The 21217-nt window shown below is 47.8% G+C and overlaps 3 protein-coding genes, 1 non-coding gene and 1 pseudogene across 5 annotated transcripts; 3 read left to right on the top strand and 2 right to left on the bottom strand.

The window, feature by feature from the left end:
* Positions 1-3302: 3302 nt before the first annotated feature.
* LOC103640206 (tubby-like F-box protein 11) lies at positions 3303-5209 on the bottom strand. 2 transcript variants are annotated; one of them, XR_004852732.1, is made up of 6 exons: positions 4738-5081; positions 4475-4562; positions 4246-4369; positions 3968-4135; positions 3573-3708; positions 3303-3488 (listed from the first exon to the last, which is right to left on the bottom strand). XR_004852732.1 is itself a non-coding variant. In XM_020544267.2 (6 exons), exons 1-4 carry the CDS (start codon positions 5069-5071, stop codon positions 3985-3987), a joined length of 693 nt encoding a protein of 230 aa, XP_020399856.1. In that variant the 5' UTR covers positions 5072-5209; the 3' UTR covers positions 3303-3488; positions 3573-3708; positions 3968-3984. The 2 variants fall into 2 exon arrangements, 1 of the variants encoding a protein (XP_020399856.1); XM_020544267.2 differs by having other exon boundaries at positions 4742-5209.
* Positions 5124-5978, bottom strand: LOC103638894 (uncharacterized; annotated as a pseudogene).
* A 3880-nt stretch (positions 5979-9858) lies between these two features.
* On the top strand, positions 9859-10282 carry LOC111590106 (uncharacterized). Its single transcript, XM_023301017.1, has 2 exons — positions 9859-9976; positions 10025-10282. Exons 1-2 carry the CDS (start codon positions 9859-9861, stop codon positions 10270-10272), a joined length of 366 nt encoding a protein of 121 aa, XP_023156785.1. The 3' UTR covers positions 10273-10282.
* Positions 10283-16464: 6182 nt separating this feature from the next.
* Positions 16465-19557, top strand: LOC103638892 (transcription factor MYC2). The gene has a single exon (XM_008661676.4). It carries the CDS (start codon positions 16965-16967, stop codon positions 19074-19076), a length of 2112 nt encoding a protein of 703 aa, XP_008659898.1. The 5' UTR covers positions 16465-16964; the 3' UTR covers positions 19077-19557.
* Positions 19558-20818: 1261 nt separating this feature from the next.
* TRNAG-GCC (transfer RNA glycine (anticodon GCC)) lies at positions 20819-20889 on the top strand. Its single transcript has one exon. It is a non-coding gene; the product is annotated as a tRNA-Gly (tRNA).
* The last annotated feature ends 328 nt before the right edge of the window (positions 20890-21217 follow it).

Here is a 21217-nt window from a genome sequence, read left to right as displayed (position 1 = left end):
CGGTTAAATTTTATTAAAACGACCATGATACAAAAGATAAGGAAACACTCCAGGTAAGCACGTACGAGCAAGGATAGAACAAGAAAAACTAAGAACCACTAATACACAAGAATCAACCCAAAAGTGAAAAAGAAATTGCTTGTCACAAGAAATATAAAGTTTGTATATCACGGTGATGTCTGTCATTTCGTATCTATGTTTTATATTCATTTTTTAATTACCGTGGCAACACACGGGTACGTACCTAGTATCTGCATACACTACCGGAATTTGGCTCTTTGCCGAGTGCCATATTCTTTGCCGAGTGTTTTATTTCGGGCACTCGGCAAAGAGCTCTTTGCCGAGTGCCACGCAAAAAACCCTCGGTAAAAGAAAACACTCGGCGAAGAACCTCTTTGCCGAGTGTTTTATTTTTGACACTCGGCAAAGAGTTTCTTTGCCGAGTGTATTTTTTTGACACTCGGCAAAAGGCTCTTTGCCGAGTGTCACAAATACAACACTCGGCAAAGAGCTCTTTGCCGAGTGTTTTTTCTCCAACACTAGGCAAAGACAATTTAAAAATCACATTTTAAAGTAGTAAATTAATTCAAATGAAAAAGTTTTCAACTACAAATTTGTATAACTCATCATGATGTACAATTTATATATTGAACATTTCTTCATATGACAAAATAAAAATAAATTTGTTCATAAAACCTATATCTCTCTCGTAGTTTATGAAACTACGAGAGAGACGTATAGAATTTGTGCATATTGTTAGAACCATCATCTGAGATAAACAAATTACCAAACAACCAAAATAAACTTTGTAGATCTTGAGAAGTTATAGAAGTTTATAGTTGACAACTTTTTCATTTGAAGTCATATTGTCAACGAAAACTACGTCTGAATTTAAAAAATTTAAAATTTGAATTTTGAAAACGACTTCGAAAGGAAAAACCACCAACATGAAAGTTGTAGGTATTGAAGAGTTATAAAACTTTGTAGTTGACAATGTTTTAGTTTGAAATCATCTTGTTATGCAAAACTATGTTTGAATTTTGAAATTTGAATTTTTCAAACTGTCTCGGATGGAAAAACCACCAAAATAAAAGTTGTAGGTCTTGAAATGTAATGAAACTTTGTAGTTGACAATTTTTTGATTTGAAATCATCTTATCATTGAAAATTTCGTGTGAAATTTTTAAATTTAAAATTCAAATTTTATAAACGGTCTCGGATGTAGAAACTATTAAAATAAAACTTTTAGATCTCAAAAAGTTATGCAACTTTATAGTTGGTCACATTTTCAAATGAACTCATTTAGTGCCTTAAATAATCAAATTACTCTCGATTTGTTATAGTACATGGGGAATGGAAACGTAATATAAACATAATTGGTGTAGTAGTGTAGTGGTATAGGAGAGTATGCGCGAGAGAGAGGTTGCGAGTTCGAATCTCACCATTTACAAAACATATAAGTTTGATTCAAAATAATAGTGAAAAATGATAGGGCAACGAGTAAGGTAATAGGGTAGGGTTGGAGAGTTGTTCCTAGAATTTAAAAAATGTTTTGTTGTTTTTTTAATTTTTTCGATTTTTAATTTGCCGAGTGTTTTTCTTTGTCGAGTGTTACACTCGGCAAAGCCTTTGCCGAGTGTAAAATAGCATTTGCCGAGTGTCTTAGACACTCGGCAAAGAACGCGATTCCGGTAGTGATATAATGCACCAATCGTTCGTAGAGATGGCTGCTAATTAAGTCAACCATCAACCATTCATCCCTGAAAAACAGGAGGAGATTGTAAAAAACCATTTGTGTGTAATAATAGTGAATTAGGAGCTCCATTGCGAGCTAGCAATGCATGTGTAGTCCCGTTGGTTTCAGGTGAACTGGTCGAACAGGATGCCTCTTCACTTGCATATATATATATAGAGAATGCACCCAGGCCGAACTTACGCGCCAAGAGCACCTGGTCTGAGCCAACCGCCTCACCCAGGCCGAACCAACGCTTCGTCTTCGTCCCTCCCGCACGCTCCCGACAGAATGCTACAATTTTCGAACCAGACCAGCAGTTGCATCTAGTTATATAGAAGTTGTAATCACACCAGACCAGCAGTTGCAATTACACCAGACCAGCAGTTGCAATCATATTTTTTTAACAAAATTTTCCAGAGTTATTCAGTACTTGCAATAACATCAGAGCAACTCAGCAGTTGCATCCACACCACACCAGTAGTTACAATTACAACACACCAGCAGTTGCAATCATTTTTTAACAGATATTTGAGTAGAATTATACAGCAGTTGCAATCACACCTAATGCGGGGTTGCAATCACACCACACCAGAAGTTGCAATTACACCTCTTTGTCCTGACACTAAAACCAGCTAACTTTGCATAGTCAAGGTAAAAGAGGTAGGCTTCTTCCCTTGTATCAAATGTTTGCCGCACCCTGGGGACAAACACATCAAGTATGTTTGCATCCTGCAGAACAACACGCAATCATGAGTTTGCAATTAGCGGATACACATAGTTGCAATCAACAAGCAATAAACGTTGCAACTGGAGTAACAACACAGCATGCAATGGTAATCAAGGAGTAAAAATAGAGACTCAAGTTTGCAATTAGAGGATACTCGCGACGGGGGGCAGGGAGACGTGCGTACAGGTGGGCCGAGGGCGTGCTCTTATGGGGATGCGTGCTCGGGGTGTTATTGCACCCTGGGTGCATTCAATATAGAGAATGCACTCAGGTACATTTTAGTGCCGTCGTGTATATATATATATATATATATATATATATATATATATATATATATATATATATATATATATATATACTAGGTATGTGCCCGTGCGTTGCTACGAGGGTTAAAAATAATATAAAACACAGATACAGAATAACAAACATCACTATAATATGTAAAATTCGTGTTACAAAAATATCACAATAACACTAATATTGTATTGACGATATAAATATATAATATTATATAAATACGTCCACTCAAATAAAATAAACTAATATGAAACAAACATTATATTATCGCACAAATTATTTCTAAAGGCTCAATATAAAAATTTGAATGGTAGGCAAATATGTTGACAACCATACACTAATCTAATCTTTTTTAGCAATATTGATAAGTATCTGTTGTATGTACCCTGTAGTTAGATTTTTTCTTGAGTCCTCTCCCATGATTTCAGTAACGGGACAACATACAACAACTGGTCAGAAGTCAAATCCACAAATCTTAAATTCTCAATCACATATAGGTAGTAACGGGCTATAAATTTTACACTATAAAATTGAGGATTAGATCGGATTAGAATCAGGTTCTATTTCTATTCATTTTTGAACTAAAATTAATTAAGGGCTCAAAGAAATTGTGAAGAGACAATTCCATTACCATCCCTAATCACATCCCACGAGCCATCACCGTTGAAGTGCACGCGGCATAGTAGATCTCCACCCGGGTGTCGCCGCCCTCCTTCCGCACCACGTCGGACTGCAGGTGCCATCAGCAGCATCTCAGCCCTCACATTTCCCCCAATAGCAGTAGCAGTAGGCCAGCAGCAGCTTCTTCACGTACCTTGGGGTGTTCCTGGCCACCATCTCGTCGGGGTTGAGGTCCCGGAAAACGCTGAGCATGCCCGGCGCCTCCTCCTGCTACTGCCCGATCTCTTCCTGCAGCAGCTTGATCCTCTCCGGCAGGTCCTGGAATATAACTATTCCAATATATATGGCTTTAAATCCGCATAAATTATTAGCTTGACATAAACTCAGACATCCTTTTAGATTAATAGTATAAAAATAGGGATGCAATAATAATCAGTAGGAAAAAAGTTTAGCAGCATTTCCCATTGAAACTGTAATTCTCAAGGGGGTGGAAATGTATTCACATGATGGTGTGTATTCATAGTTGGACGTTTCCTTGGAAAGAAACTTGAACCTAACATTGGAAGAATAAAAAATGTCTTGCCATACCTAGAACCCAAAGTCGCCTAGTAAGAAATGTGAGAAACCATATAATTCCTAGCAGGTACCCCAGGAGAAACTTGGGCTGAGCCGATCATGTACCCCTTTGAAACCGCAGCTCTGGCACAAGGTGGATGAGCATCATAGACGGTAAACTTTGTTCTCAAGAAGTTTGATCTGATTAACAGATAAGAAAATTTTAAACCAAGGTCTCTATCATAATTTGATACTTTTTATCTTACACACGAAACAAGTTACAATTTCTAGACGCTTTCTTGAATGCTCACCTTAGCTTGCCAATGTAGGAACCAGCCGATGTGTTCTTCGCATCAAGCGAGATTAGGTATTCAGTGCATGCGGGCCTACGACATTTGCGTGCAGCAAGTAGAAATTTCCCATCATCAGCTAACCCTGCAGAGCAAGAGAGAGAGAGAAAAGCACCCCATCGACGATGATCACATCCACGTCGTGTTTGCCCAACAGGCATTGCATACATACAGGGTGAAAAGAGCATACCATCAGTGACTCCAAGGCACAGAGAATACGACTGAGCAGCCCGGTCCCTCCTGATGAAACATTTGAGAGGGGCATCCCTTGGGCCAGGCTGCAGGTTACAGATTTGAAATTGCAAGTTAATAAAACCCGAATAAAATCGATGAACAGAATTTCAGACCTAAACAAATCATACACACACAGATGGCATAATAGCAAAGTGTGTGAGTGACAAAATCATAATTTTGTATTCGGGTTCAGAGTTGGTGAGAGGGAACCAAAACAACCTGCTTGAGAGATGGGGAAGGTGAGTTTCCCAGAAGCCTCCGGCACGCGCACAATCTTGACGGCGGCCCTCCAGCAGCGGCAGACGCAGGCGCACACCACGATGGCGCTGCGGGCCGGCCACCGTGGCTCCTGGTCCTCGACCCTGACCAGCACCATACGTAGAAGCTCGAAAGGCAACTGCGCCCAGCAGCCCTCCCGCGACGCCTCGTCCGGCTCGGCTGCCGGCGCTCGCCCGGCCCCGGCGTGGCCCCCCGGCCGGAACCGTAGCACGCCGCGCAACGAGATGGCGCCGATCTTGCCCTTCATCTCCTGGATCATGCTGCTGAAAGGCATCGCCTTTCGCGGTCCTCCCACACCGAAACCACCACATATATTTCACATCTCATCAGCCCAGCTGCCATATATAGATATACAGCTGCCATATATAGATATAGAGTGAATTGCTTCTTTGTTTGTTCTTTGCAAATGCCGACGAGACACAAGAGCCAAGGAAAAAGGAGAGGTTTTTTTGTCATTCTCAATCTCACCTTGCTGATCTTGGGCATGACGTACCGTAGCATGGAGGCGGTCGTTGAGGCGCTTGCGGCGGCGGTGCTCGACCATCAGGTTCTTGGACAGCATCCCCTCGACCCTCTTCTTCTTGGACGCCAGGGCCGCCGGCGGCGCGGCACCAGCGCCAGCGCCGAACGTGCCGCCGCTCTTCGCCAGGCCGGGCTCCACCTTGCAGGCCCCGAGGCCCGTGGCGCCGTCCACCAGTGTCGCTGATGCTGCCTTGGGCTCGACGATGTCAAGGAACCCCATCTCGCCGCCATAGTCACCAGCATTGGGCCCGGCAAACGAGGCGGCGCCGTAGACCTCACTGAGGAAGTCGAAGCCGGGCGCTGCCGCCGGCTGCGGTTGCGGCTGGGCGTAGGAGGCGATGGGAAGGCGCCGCAATAGGAAGCTCTCGACCATGGCGGGATTTGGGCGCCGCGGGGAAGGAGAGTCTGCGCACTGTCGAGGCCACGCGGCGATGGAAAGGCAGATGAGGCAGGGAGGGATTTGGGGGACGCGGTCATCTGGAACGCCATTGTCAAGGAGCGCGTGTGGCGAGGAGCCGTATCGCGGCAGGGAAGGAGCACGTTGTTCGCGGAGCAGAGGGGTAGGAGAGGAGGAAGGGGCGGATCGGCAAACCCCCGAGCGGAACACACAAAAGCGCTCCACCACCGCGAACCATTCCTTTCCTTTCTATCTACCTATCCCTCCTTGGCTCCTCGCCCTTTTCCCTCTTGCCCGAGTCGCTCGCCTCCCTGCCCCTGCCAGCCGCTCCTCCAGCTCGGCCCGTGCCGCGCCTCGCGCTCCGCCTCCGCCGCCTTCTCGCGGAGCCTACGTGCCGCGGATTGGTCGGCCTTGACCAGAATCGCCCGGTTGTGGCGCCGCAGCCGATGTGCTTCGACAGGTCCCCATCGCTGCCGCACCGTCGTCGTTCGCCATTCCCTCCATTGTAAGCACCACAGGCGAATCGAATCGAAATCAGATGGGTTTGCAGGCGGAGGCGTTGGGGTCTTCGTCTTCCTGCCGTTGTGGTCCCTATCGGAGGCGGAGTGGGGCACGAGGCCGTGACCTGGCTGGGCTCCAGCGACCGGAGGCGGAGAGGGGCACGAGGCTATGGGCGGGCTGGGCTCCAGCGGCAGGCTGCAGAATGGTGGAGGGAAGAGCGAGGGAAGAAGGCGACTGGGAGGAAGTGATATGCGCAGGAGGGCAATTGCGTCGGGCACCACCCCCTTCCCTCCCATCCTCCTTTATCTCCCTCTCCAAGCGATGATTGCGGGGAATGGTAGAGAAGGAGGGAGACGTGGGATGGGGGCGCGATCATCGCGCGGTGATGAGGGCGGCTCGCGTGGTGATGAGGGCGATGACATTTTTGGAAAGGAAGGGCGGCGAGTGCGCTGGAGACGGACGGTGGCAGTGGAGGGGGCATTGATGGAGATGTGGAGGCAGAACCGTGCACCATATCCTGTGAACGTCTACACTACTGTCTTATATAGTTGTATATATATATATATATATATATATATATATATATATATATATATATATATATATATATATATATATATATATATATATATATATATATATATATCCATGCATTGCATGTGTGGGCCGGCCGGCGCCTGTAGGGCATCCAAGTTGCCGATGCTTTGATTTGACAAAACTCGACAAAGCGAAATTCTGTTCTGTGGAAGCGGAAAATACATTGAAACTGGAAAGCGAAGATAAAATTAGCGAAAACCGATCAGACAGTCCATCCAATAGCTCCGATCCCTGCTTATATATATGAAACACGTGATCGACGCATATATAATAACTATTGCAGACAGTATTAAGATTTCAGAATGTGAAGTACTATTGCAGAACGAGAATCACATGCGTGGGCGCGCTGCTTTCATTTTTTGATGCATGCACTGCACGGGGGCCCCTGAGGGTGCTGCCGCGCAAATGTGTGGTGGCCAGCCAATGGCCATTCACATCACATGCAGGTCACCGCAGGTGCAGGTGCAGCAGGAGCAGGACCCGCCAGCACGTGACGACAACCAGGGTAATAATAATTAAGGCCCAAAAATCAATTGCACTCGGACAGCTCACCACACCACGCGAGCAAATCGTGCTGCAGGCCTGCGCTGCGGTGACTAGGGTTGGCAAAAAAAAAAATCCGTAACCCAAAATCCGAACTCAAAATACCTAAAACCCGAATTTTATTTGAAAATTTCGGATAGCAACATACAAAACCCGAATTTAGTTCAGATAATTCGGATATCACAATCGGGTACCCGAAATACCCGAATTATCCGAACTTTCATTTGTCATGTACTCATGTCATGCTTAATTATTAATTTGTACATTTATAATTATGTGTATGTGTGCATAACTTGTGATTGTAGATTGCTTGTGTTTTATATGTCCATATATATCATTATTCAAACTATATTTTTATACTAATTTAATCGGGTGTTTGTGTTTTTATGAAGCCGACACAATAGTTCGGGTAGTTCGGGAATACCCGAACCCGAAATTTCGGGTACCCGAATTTTCGGGTATTGCAAAACCCGTTGTAATTTCGAGTATCCATTCTCAAAACCCGAAATTTTAAAAACCCGAATTACCCGACCCGAAATTTTCGGGTAACTCGAACGCCCACCCCTAGCGGTGCCGCCGATTTTTTTCTTATTCAGCCCTATTTTCGAAAAATATTTACGTTTAGACCCCAGAAATTTTATATGCAATTTTGGACCCGATACTCGGCGCCATAGGATGTGGCGCCGAGGTAACACAGCTCGGCGCCACAGCCTATGGCGCCGAGCTGTGACATGGCAGTAACGGCTCCCTGCGCCTAGGGCTGACATGGCACTGACGCGGCGCTGACGCGGCCTCATAGCTCGGCGCCACAGATCTTGGCACCAAGCTGCGGAGGCCTATAAAACCGGTCGCGCTGCTGGCCGAGAACACCACATTTCCTCTCATTTCAAAACTTCGTCAAAAGTTGTTGTATTCAAATATTCGAGTTGGGACACTTCGTAGACCAAGGTATGGTGTCTAACTGATTCGTTTTGTATATTGGGTTATACTTTTTCGATTATTAGTCTCCAATATTGCTCATAATATATATAGTATCGCTAATATGATGAGTACATTTCATTTGATTATTTGTGTAAACCTATTATAAAGCCTATTAGGTACAAAGTGATAATTATAATCATTTATTAGATGAAAGACATATACCGGGAGGCATTGTGGCAGAAGAGAGGTCGCCCTCGGGAGTTATATCCGGATGTATCTAGTAAGGATGCTCCTGTTCCTCCTGAACTCCCTATGCCTAACTGTAACTGTGGCATACTGGCTTGGGTATGTCGATCCAAACATCCAGACACGGTTGCTCGCTGCTTCTACCTTTGTGGCGGTTTTGACGTACGTAGCTTATGACTTGTGACTTAATTTTGTTCGCATTTATTATTTACTAGATGTGTAATAGTGCTTTGTTCCATTGTTTTAGGGGCACCTGAGGTGTTTATTTTTCCAGTGGATCGACGGTCCTGGTAAATTTGACCCTCGATATCTTCTTTTCGCTAATTGATTGTGTGGAAGGACTAGTCATGAGCGTTTTAAGCGTTGGATACCTCCTCCCCTGAATCCTCCACCAATGACGGATGCGGAGAAGGAGGTAGCAACAGAAAGAAGGCTGGACTCACCGTCTCGATGCGATTGTGGAGACCGTGCTGTCATCGACGAAGACACTGAGAAACAGTTTGTGTGTCCGAACATTGATTATGTGAGCTCATCGATACGCTAAATGTATAAACTAGTTATTTTTTTACAATAAATTACTAATTTATTGTCCTGCAGCCATACGGGTGGCGTAAGTGTCGTTTCAGAGAGTGGTTGTATGGTCCTTTGTCCCATTGGCTAGAGCCAGAGGTAAAGGAAAAGAAAAAAAATCAGTGGGCGGAAGAGTTGAAGTTTGATCCAGTACTCTGCAAATGTGGTATTGAAGCTAAGTATGGAATAGTTCCTTCTGAGCTTGATGTTGGATATTTTTATGGACATATGGTCGATTACGATGAGATTGGTATTTATTTATTTTTTTGCACCAGCTGTAATGTTATACCGATACTTACTGTTTTTTGTAGGAGACGAGGAAATGCAGTTGGGAGAGTTACGACGACAAAGGAGAGGTGATGCGCACAATAGAGTCCAAGAGACTAATGGGACAGAAGATGCGTTGTGGATCTCAGCTCGTCGATTCGTACATTAACGATCGCATATGCGACATGCGTAGGTACGCGAAATTTGCCTTTTATGATAGTCCGAAGCGTGCAGAGTTTAGGAGGTTGAAGGCAGCAGATGAGAAGAGAGCACAGGATGCAAGGGAATGGGAAGCGGCTTGAGCCGAGAAACAAATGTTGGATAATCTTGCTGATCGTCTCAAGGGAAGTGAGTGAGAAAAATGATACTATAATTTTGTTAGTACAATTTACTTATCCTGACTTTGCTAACTTATTTTTCTCATTATATTTGCAGAGATTGGATGTGGCGTAAACTATTTGGCCGATGAGGCACATGCAAGATATATTCAGGAAAAAATGGCGAGAGTTGAGCTGATGGAGGAGGAGGAGGACGACACATCTAGATTAAGTGAGCTTATCGCTCTCGCAGAGGCAGGATTACATGGAGAAGAGGAGGACGACACATCAAGGTTGAGTGAGCTCATCGCACCAGTTGAGTCAGAATTACGTGCTCAAGAGGAAGAGAACGAATTTATGTCTCAGGCCGCCGAAGAGGTAGAGGCGGATTATTACAAGCAGAAGTCTGATGAGGCTGAGGCTGAGGATGAGCTATTCTCCCAAGCTGCAGATGAAGCAGAAGCCAATTATTACAAGAGAACTGTTAACAAGTGTGATGCAGGACAATGCAGCAAGTGGAATGAGGTTGTCGTTGAGGATTGCGCGACGGATGACTCCGAAGATGAGTTACTTATAGATTGTGATTCTGATTGAAGAAACTTGTAGCCTGTTATGTAGTACTTTTATATCCAAAATATTTTAGAACTCTACTTGCATATCCAAAATAGTTTAGAACTCCGAAGATGAGTTACTTATTGCTTGTCATGTTTTTTACAATTCACAAAAATATTTTGCTAGAGTTCCCCTTGTTTTATTAACAACCACAGTTCAAATAATCACATATTATAAGACATCACCATATTTCAATATACAATACATCATAAAATAATAGAGAATATAAAAACATCCACACGACATCTAACAATGTTGCGTGATGGCTCTAGGTCTACGAGAAAGGGGGACGCTCGACCTCTCCTACGGCTTCGCAACGCGGCTTAACCTTTTTTTATTACTAGGTTAGTGCCCGTGCGTTGCAACGGGAACATATAATATCATGATAACTTATATATAATTGTGTTATATTGTTATGAGAAAAGATTTTGTAATCCATTGGTGATCCTAGCTATACATATAAATTTTGTGATCTCTGGACCATTGATTAGAAAGAAAAAGGCTCCAGTCTCGTTTGCAACAGCATGAGCAATAAGAGTCTTTCCAGAACCAGGTGGCCCATATAGCAATATGCCCTTTGGTGGCTTCACACCAATAGATTTGAAAAGCTGAGGATGGCGTAGTGGAAGCTCAACAAGCTCTCTGATTTGGGCCATTTGCTTTCTAACTCCACCAACATCATAATAACCAACTTCATCAAGACGCTCCTCATCCTCTCTCTTAATAGGCTCCCCATCACAAAATATTTCAGTATCTAGGGCAACGATACAATATTCAGAAGGGTCAGTCTCTATCACTTTGAATTACACGTTTCTCATTCCACCCATGACAAGGAAAAGGTCTCCTTTCCTCACGGGCCTGTATGCTTCTAGGAAGTATGTTGCACAGTTTCATAAGGGGTGTTATTATGACAAAACAGCTGCAAGGTCTACATGAAATGGCAGAAACAATATACAAGCATATTAATTAGGTGGTATAAATGGCAGACTCCTCCTTGATCAGAACTCAGTAAACCATTGACAACAAAAGAAAAGGGAGCTACTTCAGTTGAAGTAACATGAGAAATAAGTGCCATGGAGCCATGCTGATGCCCAAAAAACCTAGATCAACTAAGAAATTCACAAGATCAGAAACTTACGTTTCAAGAAGGCATCAAATAGGTTCCCTGTAATGCCTTCAACTGTATCATCAATTGGAAGAATGTGCACATGCTTCCCATATTTCACATCCTGGCACTGGTGGACAAACAGTAGCCATAAAGAGACTTTAAAAAAGATAGGCCAACCCATATCCAATTGTTCAGTCCCTTGAAGACACTTGAGTTACAAGTACAGCCATCAAATCCAAATTATCACGATAGGGATCACAAAAAAAGAATTTTGTATGCAGCACATCATCTTCATCTAGCAGAACAATGAAGACAAATTTGAATAATACTAAATAGTGTTGCTTCCCTATTCTAACTATGAACAATGAGTTAATCATGCATTACTAAATAGTGTTGATTCTCTGTTCTAACTATGAACAATGAATTAATTCATACAAAAAGAATGGTTGCATTTAAATATAGAACAAATGTATGAGGAGATTTGAACATAACAAACCAAGTATATTAAAATATGTTACTGAAGCAAGCAATAAAAGAAATCTAGATTACTACTACCTTCAAATAAATCAATGGTGTACGAATGTGAATTGGTAAATTTCTAAAATCTACACACTACAGCAGCAAAGCAGAGGGAGCCCAAATACCCTCACTGCCTCAGCACACTCAAGTTCTCAAACAATACAACAAATTACAACATTAAACACTTCAGCAAGTACTTGAGATAAAAGCTAAGTTTATTTCTAACAGGTCTGCACTCCAAATACACGGAATTCAGATCGAACACATAGAGATCGGTCACGTGATAATACAATATGCTAAATTAGCTCAACATCCCAAAGCTGCTGCAACAAGCTCAGATTAGCCATATAATATAAGACCTTGAGGAGCACAGTATCGCCACGAAAGAGCTGCAGCCTCTGTCAGGGTGCAGTGCGACGATGGAGTTATCGTCGTTGGTGGCCTCGTCGACGACAAGGCGGTTCGGTGACTTTTTCCTCTCTAGTATCGTCGTCGAGTAGACCTTCTTCTCCTTCCTGCACAACTGACGCTTGCATTGTAACTTCATCGGAGAAAAAAGAATGATAGGATATAAAGTAATGGTTGCCAATGTCACAAGAAATGTAACTACTACCGGAAAGAATGTTGCTACCTTTTAATGTTACTCATAATCAGAATGTTTGCATGGAAGTACATTGTTTTTACGAAGTAGTAGTCGCGCTGAGCACTCACCGGGTCTTTTTACAACAACGCTTTCCAGTATTGCATCTCCATGAGCGCTTTCACAGATCGGTCATGGGTAGGATAGTGTGATCCGGTAATTGAGATCCCCAAGCCAGGTTATCCGATTGTGACAAAATGCATGCACATGACTAAGGGATAGAATTGCACAAGATGAGCAATTGCAAGGCGTCAGTGCAATGGCATGGTGATGGGAACTAAACCGTGAAAGCTAGTGCATAACAAGGTGGTTGCTTACTCATGCTCCAAGATGGTTTCCGGCGATCCCTCATACTGTCTACAAATTCTCATTATGTCGTATTATCATAGCTAACTGATGAGTCAGATCATCTTGTAGAAACAACGCAAAGGCCAATAAGAATCATAGTGAAAAGCTTTGAAATAAATACCTTCTTTACCACTGGATTCCAAATATGTTTAAATCAAATTAAATGTTTCTTGTTGATTGCTTGTGTAGGTTGCATGCATTGTTCAAGATTGATCACGATAGAGTAAAATCCACCTTATTTCCAAGGTAGCCCATTAATCCCCTCCCAGCACAGGACACCTTCAGATTTTGTAATGTCATTCTTCATCTCTTTCAGAGCCCAAATCATTAGGAACAATCCAACCATCTGATTGCTTGCAACCAGGCAGTACCTAGTCATGGAAATTAAACAAACAAAAAATTAACTTAGTTTTACAAACATGATTTGAAAAGTTCAATTATATATTGTGAAGTCGAACTGTATTTTCTAGTAAAGAAGGCATGATCAAATTGACAATGGCCGTAGTCACGGGCTGATCCGTTGCATTCTTCCATACGCGGAGCATTTCCGTATCCTTGCACCATCAGAGAGAGCACTGAATGCCATGCTGAAAACCATGATAGACATTTTATGAAGACTTGGTTGCCGATTGAAAAGAACAAAATCCCCATCATTGAGATGCCTCTCCACCTGGGAGAATCCAAAATGAGTAAAAACATAAACTTTACAAAAGCAGCAACTTCTATAGTCAGCAGCAGCTATAATCATAGTGAAAGTTGATATTTACCTTGTAACCAAGCTCCAGATGCTGATCGCTGCTTTTCTTCACATACCGAAGATCAAGCCTCTGACCATCTCCCCTGATAATATATTTTGCACCGGTCTTTCCTGGGGGAGGGTGAGGCCCATATTCAACAAGCACGAGCAAATTGCTTCGTATCAGTCCATACTCCCGCACAAACCACCTCTGCTTATCCATTTATTTTGCACTCAAGACAAACACATATAACAGAGTATAAACCCATCACAGGATGGCACATGTAATGGGTGTTCGAGTTTTCGTGATCTTCCTAAGCTACAAGACCCAATTTACTACTACCACAGATGAGGTCTCTAAAGTCCAGGAATTGATTCGAGGTTGTATTTCTCCGATGTCGTCAGTCCGTTATCCACCCCTGGTTGGGTTCTTGATTGCTCCAGAGCATTCAGCGTCTGAAGGTACGAGTAGGAGGCATTTCGATTGGGAGGCAGGGGGCTTGGATTGCTGATCTTGCTTGCCAGGAAGAGCCTGATGAGCCCTCTGAGGAATGGAGCCATTGTGTCTGGCTCGTACTCCAGAAAATACATGATTCCTCCCATGCACATGCAGAAAAGAGCCACCTGCAAACACTACCAAGTTACTGTTTTTGAAAAAAGATGGTGCATGCTAGGTCGGTAGATCCAGGATGCTAAAAGAGACTTCATATTGAAAATGAAAAGTTTGCAAAGAAAATAAATGAACATATACAAGATATACTTCAAAGCACTAACATCAAAAGTTCAGACCCCTAACTGTGTATTGCCAACAGCAAGGCCAAAAATAATTAGTATGGTCTGCGTCATTTTGGAAAAAAACAGTCACCTCCGAGTTTTTGTACGTACTCATCAGGGTCTAGATCATGCTAGAATAATTCAAACATGAAAGTGTTAGATGCATAGCCATCTATCCAACCAACCCACCCTCAACCCCAAATTATCATAATCATGGCCATGCTCTTGTTGCAAACCACGAGCAACCACACGAGCTTTATAATGCTTAAGAGAAAAACTGATGAACTCATTTACATGTAATAGGACGAATATGAGGATAAGGAACAAGATCCCACATGCTGGTACGCTCAAGCGCAGCAATTTCCTTAGCCATCACAAGCTACCATTCTGGATGAAGAATAGGATCAAGATAATTAGAAAGAACAGTACAGGAAAACCTTGCACAGTAACTGGTCCAAAACCATACAGATGAATAGGTTGACAAGATTCATGGCTATGAAGAAGAAGCGACTCAAGTGAAGAATCGCTAGGTGAGGATGGCTACTTCCTGGCAGGCTGTTTAGCGTTCGCCTGACCAGCGACACCCACTTCCTCGCGGGGCCATTGTCCTCGGCATCGAGGATGTTCCTGGCGTTCAACAGGACGATCTCTTGGAACCTGCATGCCGGCGCAACCGCAATGACTCAAGAATAAATTAGGGGGCTTTACCCGAGGATGTAGATGTAGGCCGGCGGCAGAGCCAGCCATCGAGGCTAAGCGAGCCTGGCGGCATGCGGCCACCTACATTCCATGTAGCAGTCTCCACCGGCGGCGGTCTCCTGAAACGCGGATCTAGGCATCGGGGGTGCAGTGCGGTCGGATCTGGGCGCCGCGGAGGGAGGGAGTGCGTGGGACGCTGGCCGCGGGGGAGGGAGAGCGCTAAGAGCATGGATTCGCGGGGGCTGGCGTGCGGGCGTGTGGGCGGCTTGGTAGCGGAGGTTTTCGCGGCAGCAGGCGTGCGGGCTTGAGGGCGTGCGAGGGTTGTTCACGGAGCTAGAGGACCGGCGGACGTTCCGCCGGCGGGGGAGGCGCGGGCGGCCGTGCGGGTGGGATTCGCGGCGGGGGAGGCGCTGGCGTGCGGGTGGGATGCTGGCTGGTTTCGCGGCGCCGGGATTCGCAGGCGGGGGCTTTCGCGGCGAGGGAGGCACGTGGATGCTGGCTGGTTTCGCAGCGAGGGATTCGCAGGTGGGTGGGAGGCGCGGGCTGGTTTCGCGGCGAGGGAGGCGTGGGGATGCTGGCTGGTTTCGCGGCGAGGGGATCGCAGGCGGGTGGGAGACGTGGGCTGGTTTCGCGGCGAGGGGATCGCAGGCGCCGCGGGGATGCTGGCTGGTTTCGCGGCGAGGGGATCGCAGGCGGGTGGGAGGCGCGAGCTGGTTTCGCGGCGAGGGAATCGCAGGCGGATGGGATCGCAGGGCGGGGCCAGTCTACACTGCCTCCTTAATAGTTAGTACAGATATATATCTCCTCCTGCTTCGCGTACTCGGGACGCTACGCTTTGTAAAAGTAACCTATACCTGTAAAGAAGCTTGCCGAGCGTTGGTATACCCTGACAATTGTACATGGTTGCGTTGCGTGTAGCATGTGTTGCGCGCCAAGAGGAGATTACCATTGATTAAGCCGAACGCGACCACGACCTCCATCGGCGGCCACAGCACAGCACAGCTGCCCCGCACCTCGTTTTATATTAGCACTAAGCCGAATCACAACAGATATTTATATAGACGGTTGGCTAGCACGCTGCCCGCCTGCGACGCTCGCTAAACACGTGAACACGGATGGACGGCCCCAGAGATCGCGTGCGCCGTCCCGCATTGCCCACCTGGGCCTCCTTATCTTTCATTGGCTTGTCCGCTGCGTGGGCCCACCGACCCATGAAGTGGAGGGCCTTTGCTGCTTCCAACCGCTGCACGTGGGCCACTCTCCTGACGGGGATGGAATCAACTCAACGGTCAGACAGAGCCGGCCACAAGCTACTATAGGCTATCTACCGATGCCCACATGCTGCTGTTTCTGCACGTGCGTGGAGTAATAAAAACGTGCAGCAAATTGCGATGCTCCATTCGAGCCATCTCAGTAGGAGTACATATATTGACGATTAGGCTAAGGAGGTATTTAAGAGGTCCGTGACATGACATGGTTGCGCTCCTAGCAAGCACCAAGCAGGTGTGTGCGTCATTTTCACGTGTAAAAATAGCACGCCCAGCGGACACCATGGCTACTCACTTCTCGCTGACAATCGGGTCCACTTTTGAAGGAGGCGGGCTACGAACCCTCCTGAATTGTAGGTCGGTGCTGTGGCCCCGTGGCGAAGGGATGTTGTTTCCCTTCCTGTATTTGTCCTCGCCTCGCCAACCGGACAGGAGGCGGGACAGGCGCCCAGCCTCTGTCACGGGCGTTTTCGCCGCATAATCCCACGGGTTCCGCGTTTCAACCCATTTCCTTCGCCTTTCCCCTTCGCCCTCCATTCTCCGCCCACCGTTTCCTCGGGTCTGCCACGCTACGCCACGCCCATGAACCTGTGGACGGACGACAACGCCTCCATGATGGAGGCCTTCATGGCCTCCGCCGACCTCCCCGCCTACCCCTGGGGGGCGCCGGCCGGGGGCGGCAACCCGCCGCCGCCGCAGATGCCGCCGGCGATGGCGATGGCGCCGGGGTTCAACCAGGACACGCTGCAGCAGCGGCTGCAGGCCATGATCGAGGGGTCCAGGGAGACCTGGACCTACGCCATCTTCTGGCAGTCCTCCCTGGACGCCGCCACCGGCGCGTCGCTGCTAGGCTGGGGCGACGGCTACTACAAGGGCTGCGACGACGACAAGCGCAGGCACCGCCCGCCGCTCACGCCCGCCGCGCAGGCCGAGCAGGAGCACCGCAAGCGCGTGCTCCGCGAGCTCAACTCCCTCATCTCCGGCGGCGCCTCCGCCGCGCCCGCGCCCGCGCCCGACGAGGCCGTCGAGGAGGAGGTCACCGACACCGAGTGGTTCTTCCTCGTCTCCATGACGCAGTCCTTCCTCAACGGCTCGGGCCTCCCCGGCCAGGCGCTCTTCGCGGGCCACCACACCTGGATCGCCGCCGGCCTCTCCTCCGCGCCGTGCGACCGCGCGCGCCAGGCCTACAACTTCGGCCTCCGCACCATGGTCTGCTTCCCCGTCGGCACGGGCGTGCTCGAGCTCGGCTCCACCGACGTCGTGTTCCAGACCGCCGAGACCATGGCCAAGATCCGCTCGCTCTTCGGGGGCGGGCCGGGGGGTGGCTCGTGGCCGCCCGTGCAGCCCCAGGCGGCGCCGCAGCAGCAGCACGCCGCCGAAGCCGACCAGGCGGCGGAGACGGACCCATCCGTGCTGTGGCTCGCCGACGCGCCGGTCGTGGACATCAAGGATTCCTACTCGCACCCGTCGGCGGCCGAGATCTCCGTCTCCAAACCGCCTCCGCCTCCGCCTCCGCCGCAGATTCACTTCGAGAACGGGAGCACGAGCACGCTCACGGAGAACCCCAGCCCCTCCGTGCACGCGCCGCCAGCCCCGCCGGCGCCACCGCAGCGGCAGCAGCAGAATCAGGGCCCGTTCCGCCGGGAGCTCAACTTCTCGGATTTCGCGTCCAATCCTTCCTTGGCGGCGGCCCCGCCGTTCTTCAAGCCCGAGTCCGGCGAGATCCTCAGCTTCGGCGTCGACAGCAACGCCCAGAGGAACCCGTCGCCGGCGCCTCCCGCCAGCCTCACCACCGCTCCCGGCAGCCTATTCTCGCAGTCGCAGCACACGGCGACCGCCGCGGCGAACGACGCGAAGAACAACAACAACAACAACAAGCGTTCGATGGAAGCCACCTCCCTGGCGAGCAACACCAACCACCACCCGGCGGCGGCGGCGAACGAGGGCATGCTGTCCTTCTCGTCGGCGCCGACCGCGCGGCCGTCGGCAGGCACGGGCGCGCCGGCCAAGTCGGAGTCCGACCACTCGGACCTGGACGCGTCCGTGCGCGAGGTGGAGAGCAGCCGCGTCGTGGCGCCGCCGCCGGAGGCGGAGAAGCGGCCGCGGAAGCGCGGGCGGAAGCCCGCGAACGGGCGCGAGGAGCCGCTGAACCACGTGGAGGCGGAGCGGCAGCGGCGGGAGAAGCTGAACCAGCGCTTCTACGCGCTGCGCGCCGTGGTGCCCAACGTGTCCAAGATGGACAAGGCGTCGCTGCTCGGCGACGCCATCTCCTACATCAACGAGCTCCGCGGCAAGCTGACGTCGCTGGAGTCGGACAGGGAGACGCTGCAGGCCCAGGTCGAGGCGCTCAAGAAGGAGCGCGACGCGCGGCCGCACCCGCACCCCGCTGCCGGGCTCGGCGGGCACGACGCCGGCGGGCCGCGCTGCCACGCGGTAGAGATCGACGCCAAGATCCTGGGGCTGGAGGCCATGATCCGCGTGCAGTGCCACAAGCGCAACCACCCGTCGGCGCGGCTGATGACGGCGCTCCGCGAGCTCGACCTGGACGTGTACCACGCCAGCGTCTCCGTCGTCAAGGACCTCATGATCCAGCAGGTCGCCGTCAAGATGGCCAGCCGCATGTACTCGCAGGACCAGCTCAGCGCCGCGCTCTACAGCCGCCTTGCGGAGCCCGGGTCTGTCATGGGCAGGTAATCAGGCAGGAGAGCTCATCAGCTCGCCTGTGCCTGCCGGATAGGGACGATACCGATACACTGCTACCCACCACGGGGACTGTCATCGCGGTCACCATGGTTACAAAACACACACACGCACGATAGGCCTTAGAGATTCAGGAGGTGGAGGACGGCGGCGACGATGATGATGCTGGTGTTGTTGAAAACTCTAGAAGGATGGATGGATGATGACACCTAGCTTCCGGCTGCTGTTCATCATCCTCTTGTGTTTTTGCTAGTAGCCTGGTAATTAGCAGGATTAAGCAGCCGTCAAGCGTCACCCCCGTTGTTGTTAATTAAGTACCTGTTGTTGTGAGCTGTGACGACGATGGATCGACCGATGTTTTAGCGTTGGTTGAATCCAAAGCTGTATATAGGATGTATGTATTATTACAGCAGGAATTCGCTTGCAACTGAAGAGTCCGTTTTTTTTATTCAAGTACAGCACGTGGTCTTTGTTTGGTTTTGGTGAAAACATTCGAGGGATCGATGTCGCTGTATCTTGACCGATGTTCTATGCATCTTTATTTGATGTGCGTTCCCATTAGCCATTTTGATGAGCTGAAAGCTGTGGGCGTGTCCTGTGTCACCTGTGACTGCGAGGGCGTGCGAGAATTTAACATGAGCGACAGTAGGATGTGCACATGACATGATGGAGACGCTATGGACAGGGGCGGCATGTGAGTTGGGTTTAGTTGGGTAAGCTTCGCCATCAAGCACGTGCGAGCACTAGGCATCAAGCGAGTTAGGCAAGCCGCAAGTGAAGGAGAAGCAGCTCGTTTTTTCCTCCTAAAAAAAGGTAGGAGCAAATTGCTTGCTTCTGAGTTTGCAGGAATATTCATTTTACTTTTTTGCTATTTTAGGACGGGGTATTAAATACGACTATCCAGCGACCATACAGGCTCCAGCCAACCTCTGCATGATGGTTGAGTTTCGGTACCGTTTGGTTCACATATTTGTAACGTAATGGGTAACGAATAACATTAAATCATGTTTGTTTTAGTTCAACCGTAATCCGATACCACACTAAAATTTGATACCAGCCTATTCAAATTTGTTACCGGCAGTAATCGAACCGAAACCATTACCATTACCATTTGCGTTACATTTTTTGAACCAAACAGCACCTTCTTTTGTGGCGATGGATGGGGAAAGGGCACAGCCGCACATGCATCTGTGTAATTTGCTTTCTTTTGGGATGTTGTTAGCTCTGAGTCGGCTGGACATGTTTCATGGAGGCGACGAGTGGCGTGCGGCTTTGCTTATCGCGCATGCGCATGTCACTTTAACTAACAGCAGACCGGGGCCGGCTGCAAAAACAGCTTTGCTATATGCTTCGCTTGCCTGCCCAGTCCGTCTCAATCTAATCCAATATCCATTTGCCGCGCACTGAAAGGATAAGAGTGGCTCCATTTTTGCTTGCAAGTATCGGCGAGTGCTGCGTCTCTAATCATTTATCTTGTTTGTAATACGGTAAGCAATATTGGGCAGTGAATTGAGGATAAGAGATCCGGAGTGATGTCCACATGCCTTTTTTTTGGCTCGATCTGCTTCTTTTAAAAACTTAAATCAAGAAATAATACAAAAATGACTCGACCCCATGTCCATGTGACTCCATTTAGTTCAACCCTCTTGTAAATTAAAAGCTAACATATACTAATAATGACATACTTCGAATGGAACACTAAACAATAAAGCTAGTTGAGCTTATCAATACAACAAGCACCAGTGGTCTAGTGGTAGAATAGTACCCTGCCACGGTACAGACCCGGGTTCGATTCCCGGCTGGTGCAGCAAAATTTTGTTTTTTTTATGCATCGTGTCACCGAGGCTGAGGGAGCATGTTATTTTTTGTGTGCTTTTCTTTTGTTACACGCAAAACTTTCATTACAGATGAAATAGCAAACTCTACCCACAAGTTGTGACGGACAGGCTATATGTGAAGCAGCAGGATTTTGTTTTTTTTGTATGTCACGCATCGTGTCACCGAGGCTGAGGGAGCATGTTATTTTTTGTGTGCTTTTCTTTTGTTACACGCAAAGGTGTCAGCAAACAACTTCATTACAAATGAAATAGCAAACTCTAACCAAAAGTAGTGACGGACAGGCTATATAAAACCTA

This window comes from Zea mays, chromosome 9 (genome assembly GCF_902167145.1).
Source record: "Zea mays cultivar B73 chromosome 9, Zm-B73-REFERENCE-NAM-5.0, whole genome shotgun sequence".
NCBI classification, from domain to species: Eukaryota; Viridiplantae; Streptophyta; class Magnoliopsida; order Poales; family Poaceae; genus Zea; species Zea mays.
The sequence above is the reverse complement of the archived record's forward strand: the minus strand, read 5'-3'. Positions and strand labels throughout refer to the sequence as shown.